The sequence below is a fragment of the Arachis hypogaea genome, chromosome 6, assembly GCF_003086295.3.
Source record: "Arachis hypogaea cultivar Tifrunner chromosome 6, arahy.Tifrunner.gnm2.J5K5, whole genome shotgun sequence".
NCBI classification, from domain to species: Eukaryota; Viridiplantae; Streptophyta; class Magnoliopsida; order Fabales; family Fabaceae; genus Arachis; species Arachis hypogaea.
This window is the reverse complement of record NC_092041.1, coordinates 26,480,715-26,493,781: the sequence shown is the minus strand read 5'-3', so window position 1 is coordinate 26,493,781 and position 13,067 is coordinate 26,480,715. Positions and strand designations below refer to the sequence as shown.

Below are 13,067 nucleotides of genomic sequence, written 5' to 3'. Positions count from 1 at the left end.
TCCTTCTACATTCAAGTATTGGTTTTGGCAATTCTCATTTTTGAACTGCCCCACGCATACCAAACCTATTCTTGAATGCCCGGGCCAGCATTCTTATTACTTTTGATCTCTTGGTTAATAAATTGAGTTTATTGATGGTTTGATTTTACTTTTTACTACTTCTATCTCTATCTGAATCATCATCAATACCCTGTTTTCCCTGCTTGCATATGAGTTGACTGTTGCTTCAAATTGTGAAATTCTTGTTACTTAGGAACTAATCATCATGCCACTTACTCTGACTTCCTTTTTACTAACTCACTGATTTTCACTTTCTAACCTCTTTTTCAATTTTACCCATTTTTTAACTTTCTTACTCTCCCACTTTACTTTTTCCTTACTTTCCTCAATTAATTTCACTCACGGCATGATTATTGTTTTTCTAATTAACAAGCTTTTCACTTCTAACATATTTTGGAATGTGGTTTCTCATCTCAGCTTTTTAACTCCAACACAATCCAGAATATACATTTCCTTAACTCATTTCATTCTTCTACTGCTCCTTTGCCACTTACTGCTTATCTTGTTATTTGCCTACTTGTTTTTCTGCTTTTACTCCTCAATTATATCTTGGCTATTCTGTTTTTCAGGATGTCTGACTTTCAAGGCAGGGGAAAGGGCAAAGCAACAACTGGCAAATAGAAAAGAGGTGAATCCTTTGATTCCATCCTTGGCATCTTATATGATGATTCCTGGCAGGAGAAGAACTTTACTCCGCAGGAAAAGGCTGATCAGTTGGTACCTTCAGCTGACCCGGTAACATTTGCAAACAAATACTGTGAGCTGAAATACCTAACCTTTGCCACCACCGGGAACCTACACATGGAAAGGACCCTCAAAATTCCAGAAGAACTCTAGCAGTACACCTCAGATCAGATCAAACAGAGAGGCTGGTTCTTCCTGGACAGGAACCTAACTGAGGTCAACTCATCCTAGGTTAGAGAGTTCTGCTGTAACTACTTTCTCTCTTCCTTGGATGCAGTACAGCTCAGAGGCAAACAGATTCTGGTTACCGAGGAAGTAATTGAAGAAATCCTCCATCTTCCGCCTAAATTAGATCAGCCAGATGGTTACCAAAAAGCTGAGGAAGATATGAGATTCATGAGGTTTGATTGGGATGCAGTAAAGAAAGACATCACTCTTGATCCTACTATTCCTTGGGTCATGGGAACAAGCACATTGGTACCAAAGGGAATCCGGCTTATATATCTGAATGATGAGGCTCGACTATGGCAACAGATTCTGAGCAACTATATGATGCGAGCACTCATGAGACGGAGGTGCCAGCTGCTATGATTACCCTCATTTGGTGTGTGATGACGGGTAAGGACCTTTATTTACCTCGCTTCATCCGGCATTACATGGCCAGGGTCCATGTTAGAGGCACCCTCTCTTTTCCTGACCCGATTACTCAGTTGAGTCGCTGAGCTGAGGTACCTTGGGAGGCTGTTGATGAAAAGCCCCCCACCGCAAAGTGCCAAAAGATCATCCCTCACAGTCGGAAGTTCCTGGCTTTCGGCTACCGCCCTCTGATGAGCGGATAATTTATACGCTTTTTGGCATTGTTTTTAGTATGTTTTTAGTATGATCTAGTTAGTTTTTAGTATATTTTTATTAGTTTTTAGTTAAAATTCACTTTTCTGGACTTTACTATGAGTTTGTGTGTTTTTCTGTGATTTCAGGTATTTTCTGGCCGAAATTGAGGGTCCTGAGCAAAAATCTGATTCAGAGACTGAAAAGGACTGCAGATGCTGTTGGATTCTGACCTCCCTGCACTCAAAGTAGATTTTCTGGAGCTACAGAAGCCCAATTGGCGCGCTCTCAACGGCGTTGGAAAGTAGACATCCTGGTCTTTCCAGCAATGTATGATAGTCCATACTTTGCCCGAGATTTGATGGCCCAAACCGACGTGGCAAATCTGCCTCAGAATTTCCAGCGTTTGACGCTGGAACTGGCATAAAAACTGGAGTTAAACGCCCAAACTGGCATGAAAGCTGGCGTTTAACTCCAGAAAAAGTCTCTACACATGAAAGCTTCAATGCTCAGCCCAAGCACACACTAAGTGGACCCAGAAGTGGATTTTTACGTCATTTACTCATTTCTGTATACCCTAGGTTACTAGCTCACTATTAATAGGATCTTTTGACATTGTATCTGTACCTCATGACACTTTACACGTTTCTTTGTGTACTTCCTACGGCATGAGTCTCTAAACCCCATGGTTGGGGGTGAGGAGCTCTGCTGTGTCTTGATGGATTAATGCAATTACTACTGTTTTTCATTCAATCATGCTTGTTTCCATTCCAAGATATTACTTGTTCTTAAACCGGATGAATGTGATGATCCGTGACACTCATCATCATTCTCAACTATGAACGTGTGCCTGACAACCACCTCCGTTCTACCTTAGATTAAGTAGATATCTCTTGGATTCTTTAATCAGAATTTTCGTGGTATAAGCTAGAACTGATGGCGGCATTCAAGAGAATCCGGAAGGTCTAAACCTTGTCTGTGGTATTCTGAGTAGGATTCAATGATTGAATGACTGTGACGAGCTTCAAACTCCTGAAGGCGGGGCGTTAGTGACAGACGCAAAAGAATCACTGGATTCTATTCCGGCCTGATTGAGAACCGACAGATGGATAGCCGTGCCGTGACAGGGTGCGTTGAACATTTCCACTGAGAGGATGGGAGGTAGCCACTGACAACGGTGAAACCCTACATACAGCTTGCCATGGAAGGAGCCTTGCGTGCTTGAAGAAGAAGACAGTAGGAAAGCAGAGATTCAGAAGATGGAGCATCTCCAAAACCTCAACCTATTCTCTATCACTGCAAAACAAGTACTTATTTCATGTTCTTTTACTTTTCACAATCAATCCTGATAATTTCTGATATCCTGACTAAGATTTACAAGATAACCATAGCTTGCTTCAAGCCGACAATCTACGTGGGATCGACCCTTACTCACGTAAGGTATTACTTGGACGACCCAGTGCACTTGCTGGTTAGTTGTGCGGAATTGCAAAAGTGTGATTGCAATTTCGTGCACCACCCTCCATTTTTCACTGACACTACTGAGGCAGCCACCTCTTCAGCTACCCCTTCTGCCTCCACTGGCCTAGCACCACCTACTGTGCCCCCACCTGCTCTTGAGCCCATCTACCATTTGGTGCACCGCCTCTTTGACCGCCTAGATCAGATGGAGCGCCATCACCAGCAGCAGTTTGAGAGATCTGACCGTCGCACCAGGCAACTTTTTGAGAGGTCTGAGCGTCGCCACAAGCGACGCTCTGAGCACCTCAAACTGATGATCCGCTCTGGTGGTGACATTCCCTCCGAGCCCGACACGTCCTCCGACACATCTGAGGAGGAGAGGAGCGATCACGAGGAGGAGGCACCTACCCAGGCTGAGCAGGGAGGTCCCAGCCATACTGCACCACATCATGAGGAGCACCACCAGCTACAGACTGTAGATTCAGAGGTTTCTCTACGGATAGAGCCCCCGATTCTGCAGACCACTCCTCCGATCCTCACAGCGACTGCAGACCCTCAGCCTACCATCTAGAGACCAGCAGCCCATCCTTTCGGAGATGGCATTTCGTCACACCTTACTTGAGTGAGCATCGAGGACGATGCTATTATTTAGGTGTGGGGAGGTCGCCATCTCTAGCATCTATTTATTTTGGTGAACTACTACCGACTCTCTTCTTATTTTATCTATTTTCTGTATTTTTGCACATTTCTCTCTTTTGCTTTTATTGTACTTTTTGCATTATGCACTTTGGGCTGTATATACATCTTGGATATTTTAGCTCAATTTGCACCTTAGTTTACTAGTTATATATTAAGTGGATTAATTAGTATAGTTTACCCTTTTAGCATATGATAGTTGATTTGATTGAAAATAAAAAGGAAGTAAGCTAGAGACTTTAACAGAATCAATCCACACACCCTGTATATATAGCATTGCATGTTAGTTAGTAACAACATTTCATCAAGGAGGAACACTAAAAGTTTAAAGCCATCCAATATATTTTACATTGAGAATAATGGGAACTCTTAATTTCTACTTGCATGACATACTTAATATATGATTTATGAGTTTGAGAACACACAGCCTGTGAGTTTTGAGCTTAATTGTATAGTTACACTCAAACCATAAATTTTATTCCTGTATGCTTCACCCTTCTTTTTATTCTGATGTTCTTTACTTTGCTTTAATCTATATGTCCAATATAGAATATAGATACATACTAAGATAGGATTGAGGCCATGTTTGAATTTTTAACTCACTTATTCCAAATAAGCCTACCTTTTATGCCATCCTTGTTAGCCCCCTTGAGCCTTTTAATCCCCTTCTTCTTTATAACCACATTACTAGCCTTAAGCAGAAAAACAAAATAAAAATCCCAAGTTGAATCCTTGGTTAGCTTAAGATAGATATTGTGTAAAATTTAAGTGTGGGAAATTTTATGGGAACATGGGATGATAGAAAAGTAGGAAATTAAATTAAACAAGTCATGTAAAAATTTGGGAAGCATGCTCATGTGAAATCAAAATAATTGAATTACCATGTGCATTAAAAAAATATTTATTAAGTAATTAAATAAGGGGATACAAAAAAATATATATTACCCCAAATGCAAAATAAAAAAAATAAAAAAAAATTTTTGCACATGGGACAAAATCCAAAAATAAAGTTTGATACATGAGCATGCAATACAAAAGTGGAAAAAATTTGGGTAGCTAGGTAAAGTATTTTAAATTGTATAAAGTATGTATATGTTAGATGAGATCTTAGACTAATCAAGGATTCACTTATTAGCTTACTTAGCCTTATACATACATCCTTACCTTTACCTTGGCCCCATTACAACCTTAATTAAAGACCTCATGATTTTTGTATGCCTATATTCTATGATTGTTGATTGGTTAGATGAAGAACAAAGTTATCGAAAGTAAGGATAAAAAGAAGAATAGAGTGATTGACCCAATAAACACTGAGTGACTAGAGAGTAAACACAAAATCCAGTGAGGGTTCCATGGCTCATCAACATATATCTCTACTTAAATTGCTGATTGTCTTGCAAGTTTGTAAAACAATTCTCTTTCCCATCTCAATTGTAAAAGTGCTTTATCATTATCTAAGGTTTGGCAATACATATTTGATTCCTTGAGAATGTGAATTAATTTAACTACATGTAAGTTTTATATACAAGTGAATAAAAATTAGAATCGCATGATTCATTTAGGTAGTTTCGTTTAGAATAGATTGCATTGCATGAGATTCCACCACTTGAACCTTACCTTACTCTTTATCTTGGATTTAGCATGAGGACATGCTATTGTTTAAGTGTGGGGAGGTTGATAAACCCATATTTTATGATATATTTTGTGTTGAATTTAAGTGATTTATTCAATCCTTCACCCACTTATGCATGTGAAATTGCATGGTTTTACTTTTCCTTCCTTATTATGTGATGTATGTGAAAAACATGTTTCCTAGGCTTTAAAAATATTAATTTTAATTACCTTGTATTGCCATTCGATGTTGTGATTTGTGTGTTAAGTATTTTCAGATCTTCTAAGGCAGGAATGATTTAAAGGATGGAAAGGAGACATACAAAAATGGAAGGAAAGCATAAAATGGAGTTTTTGAAGAAACTGGCAGTGACGCGTCCGCATGGACGACGCGAACGCATGGTTCGCACAAAAAGGAATCGACGCGAGCGCATGGATGAGGCGAACGCGTGACTTGCGAAATACAACTGACGCGGGTGCATGACTGACGCGACCGCGTGGAAGAGCAACACTCCAGACGACGCGACCACGTGACCCACGCGGACGCGTGATGTGCGCGATCTGCAGAATTTGCAGATCTCATTTTCAGTGATTTTTGGGCTCTTTTTGTCCCAGATCCAAGCCCAGAGAATACAAACCAAAGGCTGTAAAGTGGAGGAATGAAGGGGAGAATGGGGGAGAACTCATTAGGCACTTTTCATAGTTTAGATGTAGTTTTTAGTGAGAGAGGTTCTCTCCTCTCTCTTAGGTTTTAGGATTAGGATTTCTTTAGTCATTAGGATTACTTCATCGTATCGGTTCAATAATTTATGTTTCTCTTCTACTTTTATTTACTCTGATACTTTTATTTGTGTTTGATTTATGTTGCCCAATTGGCTTATGAATATTGTCCATGTTAGAATTGACATCTTTATTTAATATAAATTGAGGTATTTCAGACTTATATGTTATTGATGCTTGGGCTCTATCCAAATTATTTTCATTCAAGTAGATTTTATTCCCTTTTGCTTTGGTTGATTAATTGGTAACTCTTGAGTTGTCAAACTCAGTAGTGGTTGAAATTGGCAGATCCTAATTGATCTAGATCGCTCTAAAGCTTGTCGTCCCACAGGGATTGACTAAGACTTGAGGATCAAACTAATTAGTCCACTTGACTTTTCTTTGCTTTAGTAAAGGATAACTAAGTGGGATTAAAACCCAATTCTCATCACACCTGATAAGGATAACTATGATAGGACTTCCAATTTCTCATATCTTGCCAAGAGTTTATTTTATAGTTATTTATTTATTTTACTTGTCATTCAACATACTCCTTCCTCACTTTCAAAACCCCCAATTTACAAGACTCATAACCAATAATAAGAGCATACCTCCCTGCAATTCCTTGAGAAGACGACTCGAGGTTTAAATACTCAGTTATCAATTTTAAAAGGATTTGTTACTTGTGACAACCAAAACGTTTGTACGAAGGGATTTTCTGTTGGTTTAGAATCTATTTAGTGCAAAAATCTACTTCTTGAGCCCACTTGGTGAGTGTTTGGGCTGAACTTTGATGAGATCCACGTGCTATGAGGCTCCTTAGGCATGGAATGCCAGCTAGGGGGTCCTCTCTGGGCCTTTGGATGTTGGGCTCTGCTCTTTGGGGCTGGACGCTTAGAAGGGGGCAGGAAACTGGCGTTGGACGCCAGGTTTGGGCCTTCTAATCCGAAGCAAAGTATAAACTATTATATATTGCTGGAAAGCTCTGAACGTCATCTTTCCATAACCGGTGACAGCGCTCCATTTGGATTTTTGCAGCTCCAGAAAAGCTCTTTTGAATGCAGGCAGGTCAGATTTGGATAGCATCTGCAGTGCTTTCTCTGTCTCTGAATTAGACTTCTGCTCCAGTTCCTCAATTTTAGCCAGAAAATACCTGAAATTGTCCAAAAACACAGAAACTCATAGTAGAATCCAAAAATTTGATTTTAACACTAAAACCTATAAAAACTTAATAAAAACTAAATAAAAACTATTAAAAACTATATGAAAATGATGTCAAAAAGCGTATAAAATATCCGCTCATCACGCATCTATAAAACTTAAAGTGCCAAAGCCAGATGAATTATCAACTAAAGCATCAATGGATGGTAAAGGGTATGCATCTTTAAGACATGCTTTGTTTAGATCGGTAAAGTCGACACACATGCGTCATTTATCATTATGTTTCTTTACCATGATAACATTAGCTAGCCATGTTGTGAATCTGAGCTCTCGGATGAAGTTGGCGTCAATAAGCTTTTTCGTCTCTTCCAATGATGCTTGTTTCTTTTCTATTCTGAGGTTGCGTTATTTCTATGCTATAGGTCAGATTGACGGGTTTATCGCCAGCTTATGAGATATTACAGAGAGATCGATGTCTGGCATGTCTGCGGGTGTCCAAGAAAATAGATTGTCATTTTATTACAGAAATTGGACAAGCTTATCCTTTTCGTCACCATGCATGGTTGAACCTACAAAAGTGAACTTGTTTGGATCATTGGTTAAAGGAATTTTTTGTAATTCTTCATTAGGGGTAGGTCGGTCTTGAAACTCAACACGTGAATCAAACTTAGCTAGTGAGGGAAGCTCGAGCGAGTTATGGACGACATTTACTTGTGCACCTATAGCTCTGTTAGAGATAAGCATTTTGAGACTGATGTTATAATAATGCTGAGCTTCACATGGTCACTGTGAATTGTTGCAACAAGGTTGTCCTGCACATAAAAACTTAACACAGAGATGAAATGTAGATACATTGCACCGAACTTATTCCAAAATTGCCGATCAAGTATTAAGTTATAAGGACGGAAACAATCAACCACAAGGTATTGAACATCTAAAGTTTTGGTTAGAAGATTCTCACCAAGTGTGATTTGTAACCACACTTATCCCAATATAGGTACTCGTTCACCTGAAAATAATCCTACCAGGTTTCGAGTGGATGACTGCAGTATTTATCACTCAACTTCATTTTCTAAAATGTGGAGTAAAATAGAACATCGACACTACTTCCTGGATCCAACAAGACTTTCCGAACTATGAGATCTCCCAGTTGAATACAGATGACAACTAGGTCGTCTAAATTAAGTTCGGTTGAATTGAAACCGGACGGTTGGAACGTCATTTCAAAAAAGTGGCCAATGTTTGATGATTCTTCATGGTGCTCTCTACAACAAGCATAGTTCGGTAAGTGCATTTGCGAGTAGAGCTTGATGATCCACCTCCGGTGAAGCCCCCAGATATGCAATTAATCACACATCGGGGTTGATTGAGTTGAGCTGTATGTGCTTTGTCCTTATCCCAAGAAGGTTGACCTGCAGAAGACAAGTTAGATTGATGTGTGTTGCACTTTTGGATGTAGCCACCGATGTATTTGTCCAGATGTCCTTGTCGAGCTAAGTGCTCAAGCAAGTCTTTGGCTACAACACACTCATCAATAGTGTGCCCGTGTTTCTGATGAAAAGCACAGTACTTTGTCTTGTCCACATTCTTCGTATCCTGGTAGGTTCCCGCCATTTGAGGAGGTTTGATTCAAAATTAACATTTCCTTCATGATTTTCTCCCTTTTGGTGTTGAACTGGGATAAGAATCGTAATGACGGTGCCAATCGGAAAGTTTTCTTGTTGTTCTGAGCTTTATCGTCATCCTTATTATTTTGATTCTTCTCAGATTTCCAAGCTTGGCGCAGCTTTTAAATTTCCATTTAACCCTTAGCTTTCTCTCGAAACTTGGCCAAGGTTTTGGGTTTGTCCATTGTGATGGCTTCCCGAGGCGGAGTCCACTTTTTATAGTATGCAGGTGTACCTCGGGGTGAAAGTTTGAGGTGTTCATCGCTACTTTGGTGAAGCAGATGACATACTCCCTTAAACTCTCATGCTGTCTTTGCTTGATAGTATTCAAATAGTTGGAATCATGTAGATAGATGGAAGATGCAGCGAACTAATCTTCAAATTGCTTAGAGAACTATTGGAAGCGTAAGAGTGAACCTACAAGCAAAGATGAAAACCAATCATGTGCAGGATCATCCAAAAAGGTAGGAAAATAACAATACAAAATAGGAAAATAACACGTCAAGAAGTTCCAATCTATGATGATAGTGAACAGTGCTTCTGATCCTATTTTGTATTGTTATTTTCCTATTTTGTATTGTTCACTATCATCATAGATTGGAACTTCTTGACGTGTTATTTTCGGATTTCCTATGTCATTGTAGGGAGTCAAAGTTATTGGTAGTGCGAAGTTCCTAGGTAGTTTGAAATTCATGACGTCAGTCGTGAATGGTCCAACAGTGTTGTCCAATTCGTCATCGTTATCGTTTTGCTTGTCTCCCTCTGTTTGTTGAGTTTTCGAGATGTGTGTTGGATTGAAATTTTCTTCATCGTCTTTTGGTTGCTCATTGTCATTATTTTCAATCCAAGAATTGGTTAACTCGGCTATTTTGCCATTCGTTGTTTTTCTTCCGCCATATGCTAATTAGATTGTTGTAGCTCCGTTACCATCCAAAGAAGTTCAGATGGTGTGGAAGGAGGTTGATCAGACATGAACAGGTATAGGGATTTTGGGACCTAAAGAAAGAAGAGTTTTTGTTTATAGGCTCCACGGTGGGTGCCAATTGTTCTTGTGAAAGTTGGTCGTTGTATAGCTCGTCTGCTGATGAGTGTCTGCGAGCTTTTCGTCAGGATGAGTTATATGTCGGTAATAAGAGAACAAAGGAGTGGATACTGCAAAAGGCACTCCTACCTCAAGTCAGTAAGTGAATAATAAGATTTGCAAATTACAATAATCTGAATAATCTTTTTACTATTTCCTTTATATCTGAAATGAAGAGTAACGGTTATCTCCCCAAGTAATGAAGCTTTAAACAAAAAGTAATAATATATCTGAGTGTTTTGGTACTTATTTGAATGACTGTTATTGACAGTCAATCTATAATATTTATAGTCAAATTATAACGTATAATGAATATATAATGGTCATATCATGTCTTAAAGACAATTAAATCCTAAAATTAATAATTACTAAATAATTTAGTATATTTAACTAAATTATTATCCAATAATTTTTTAACTATTAAATTTAAGCAAGTATAAAATTGTATATAAATTTTTTCTTAACCAAAATATTTCGAGTATAGTTAATTATTTAAAAATATTATTTGTATAATAAATTAACTATTAATATATTTATAAATAAATGCATGTATAGTTTAATTTATTTTTAATATATATATATATATATATATATTTTAATATGTATTTTATATTGATAGCTGATTTTATTGAATGATTTTGAGATTGACATATAATAGTCGTTAATTATTGTTACTAATTCAATCTGGAACACAATTTAGTCACCAAAAATAAATCTGGAAGAGAGTTTTATACGGCTATTATTTTGTTTCCGACTAAAACTTGATGACATAAACAAACAAAAAAAGCAACACGTGAAAGGCAAATTGCAGAATCAAGTAAGTTCGGGCTACTGGCAGGGCTACTGGCAGGGAAAAGGAAACTCAGGGCTCGTTTCATGACAAAAAACCTCATTAACTCCAACGTTCTCATGTTATTCTTCTTCTTCTTCTTCCTTTTTCTTCCTACTATTATTATGTACTTGTACCTATTACCATACACATTCAACACATTATCTCTTACGCCTAAGGTATCAAACAACACAACGAACCAATGATACTAACACAAAATTAACAAGAATTTATCTTCAATTGGCTGCGGCTGAGAAGTGACAACTATATTCAATTCAATAAACCAAAAAAAGAGATTAAGAATTTAATATACGAATTCAATTGATTTAATTAGTCAGTAATAATGTGAATATCAGCGAGACCCAGCCTTGTCTTCTTCTTCCAGAAACTACTATTTACCTCAGGATCCAGCTTGTACCCAGTTCTCGCCGGTTCCGATTTGCACCGTGTAAGGATTATAGGCCGCGTTTCACTCTCACTCTTCGAATCTTCAACAACCTTCTCTGATTTGGCATTTGAATTCGAACTCTCTACCTCCTTCAAAAACCCCAACTTTGCGTCCCTTTCGGATACCCTTTTCGCTTCTTCTTCAGAAACCGAATCTCTTTGCGAGCTTGCTTCATTCGTTTCATGCCTCTCTTTCTCTTCCTCTTCTTCTTCTTCTTCACTATTCCTTAGCGGCGAACTCCAGAATCTGCAGGCCAGCGACGAAGATCTGTACGGTGCGGATCTACACCTAGTCAACAACAAAGCATTCTTCGGCGGCGTGTTGGAAGAACCAAAACCGGCTTCGGGGTTCACTCTTTCTTCGTAAATTTCCGATTCATCATCTTCTTCGTGCTCTGCCTCTGATTCATCATAGCTTGACCTCTGAAAATTCGACTCCGATTTAGCGCAGTCTTCTTTGAGCTTCGTGCTGGGTTTTCTCCGGAAGCTTCCAACCCGAAAGAACCCCCATTTGGGCCAAACTGGTTGGCACCGGCACTCGTTTTTCTTCTTCTTCTTCTTATTCTTCTTGTTGCTGATGTTCGGTTTGAGTCTGCAGAACAGAGCGTTTTTTCGGATCCACCAGCACCGGCACCGTGTCGGAGGAGCTCCGTCTCTTGCGGCGGATGCCGAGGCGGAGGCGGAGGAGGAGCGTCCCCTTTTGGCGGCAGCGGAGCGTCTGACCCGAACTTGACCCATGCAAGTGACCTTAGGTGAAGATGGTTCTTGAGTTTCAATGGCGGTGTTCTTCTTCCGTACGAACATTGGGCTTGACCTTGACCTTCCCCTGCTTCTGCTCCCAGCATTGCTCCTCAAGAACCTCATCAATGGCGGAGGGAACTTGTCGGTTCGACCCGGACTCGAAATAACTTTCGCTGTTATCTTCATTTCTTCTTGTTTTTCTTTGTCCTCCGTTTTCTTGGTGAAGCAGAAAGAGAAAATCTTTTCTTTTCTTTCTTTCTTTCCCTTATTACATTATTTTTATTATTATTTCCAGTAAATCTTTTTTTCCCCCAACAGCTTGACCTAATTGTGTGAATTTTGTGACAGCTTGATGTTTTTGCGAAAATCGTAATGTAGATATGGTATGGTATAGTATGGTTGGGGGAGCTTCTTGTATTTTCCTGCAAAGTGTTCTTTGCTTGCTATTTTTGTTTTTTTCCGTGGACTTTATGATAACATTTTAATTTATCTTTTCGCACGGTTGGGTGAATCCACACTTTACTTGCAAAATTATTTATTTATTTATTTATTTATTTATATATATAAAGTTATAATTTGATATTGTAATATCGAGGTAAGGTTCTCCTTGGCCTTATTCTCGAGGTCATTTATTGTTTATTTTTAAATAATAAATAAAAAAATTTGCATCTTAATTTTGAGGTGACCTTACACTTGGCTATGCCATAGGCTGTATCTATAATTTAGGTAAAATTATAGCATTATTACAACTTCCTTTGTTTAGAATCACAAGTTACTTTTTATTTGGAATTTTGTTATACAGCATACTGTATGTCGTTGATTAGATTAAAAATGTGTTGATAATAATGTTAGTAGGTCTTACTTGCATAGTATTTTTATTGGTAGCTTAGTTAATTATTTTGGTAAGAATTGAGTTTGCACCAGCTCTGTCATATAAGTAAAACACTTAATATGTATTCAGTGAAATTTATCATTCTTATTTTTTTTTATTGTAACTAAACTTTCCCTCTTCACATTTATATTTCAGTACCTTTATTTTTTA

The 13,067-nt window shown here is 38.4% G+C and overlaps 1 protein-coding gene across 1 annotated transcript; it reads right to left on the bottom strand.

Annotated features, from left to right (window-relative positions):
• Window positions 1–10,880: 10,880 nt before the first annotated feature.
• Window positions 10,881–12,550, bottom strand: LOC112696496 (uncharacterized). Its single transcript, XM_025749295.3, has one exon. It carries the CDS (start codon window positions 12,209–12,211, stop codon window positions 11,168–11,170), a length of 1,044 nt encoding a protein of 347 aa, XP_025605080.1. The 5' UTR covers window positions 12,212–12,550; the 3' UTR covers window positions 10,881–11,167.
• Window positions 12,551–13,067: the final 517 nt, after the last annotated feature.

Coding starts and splice junctions, on each gene's coding strand:
- LOC112696496 (XM_025749295.3), bottom strand. CDS start 12,211: ATGAAGATAACAGCGAAAGTTATTTCGAGTCCGGGTCGAACCGACAAG.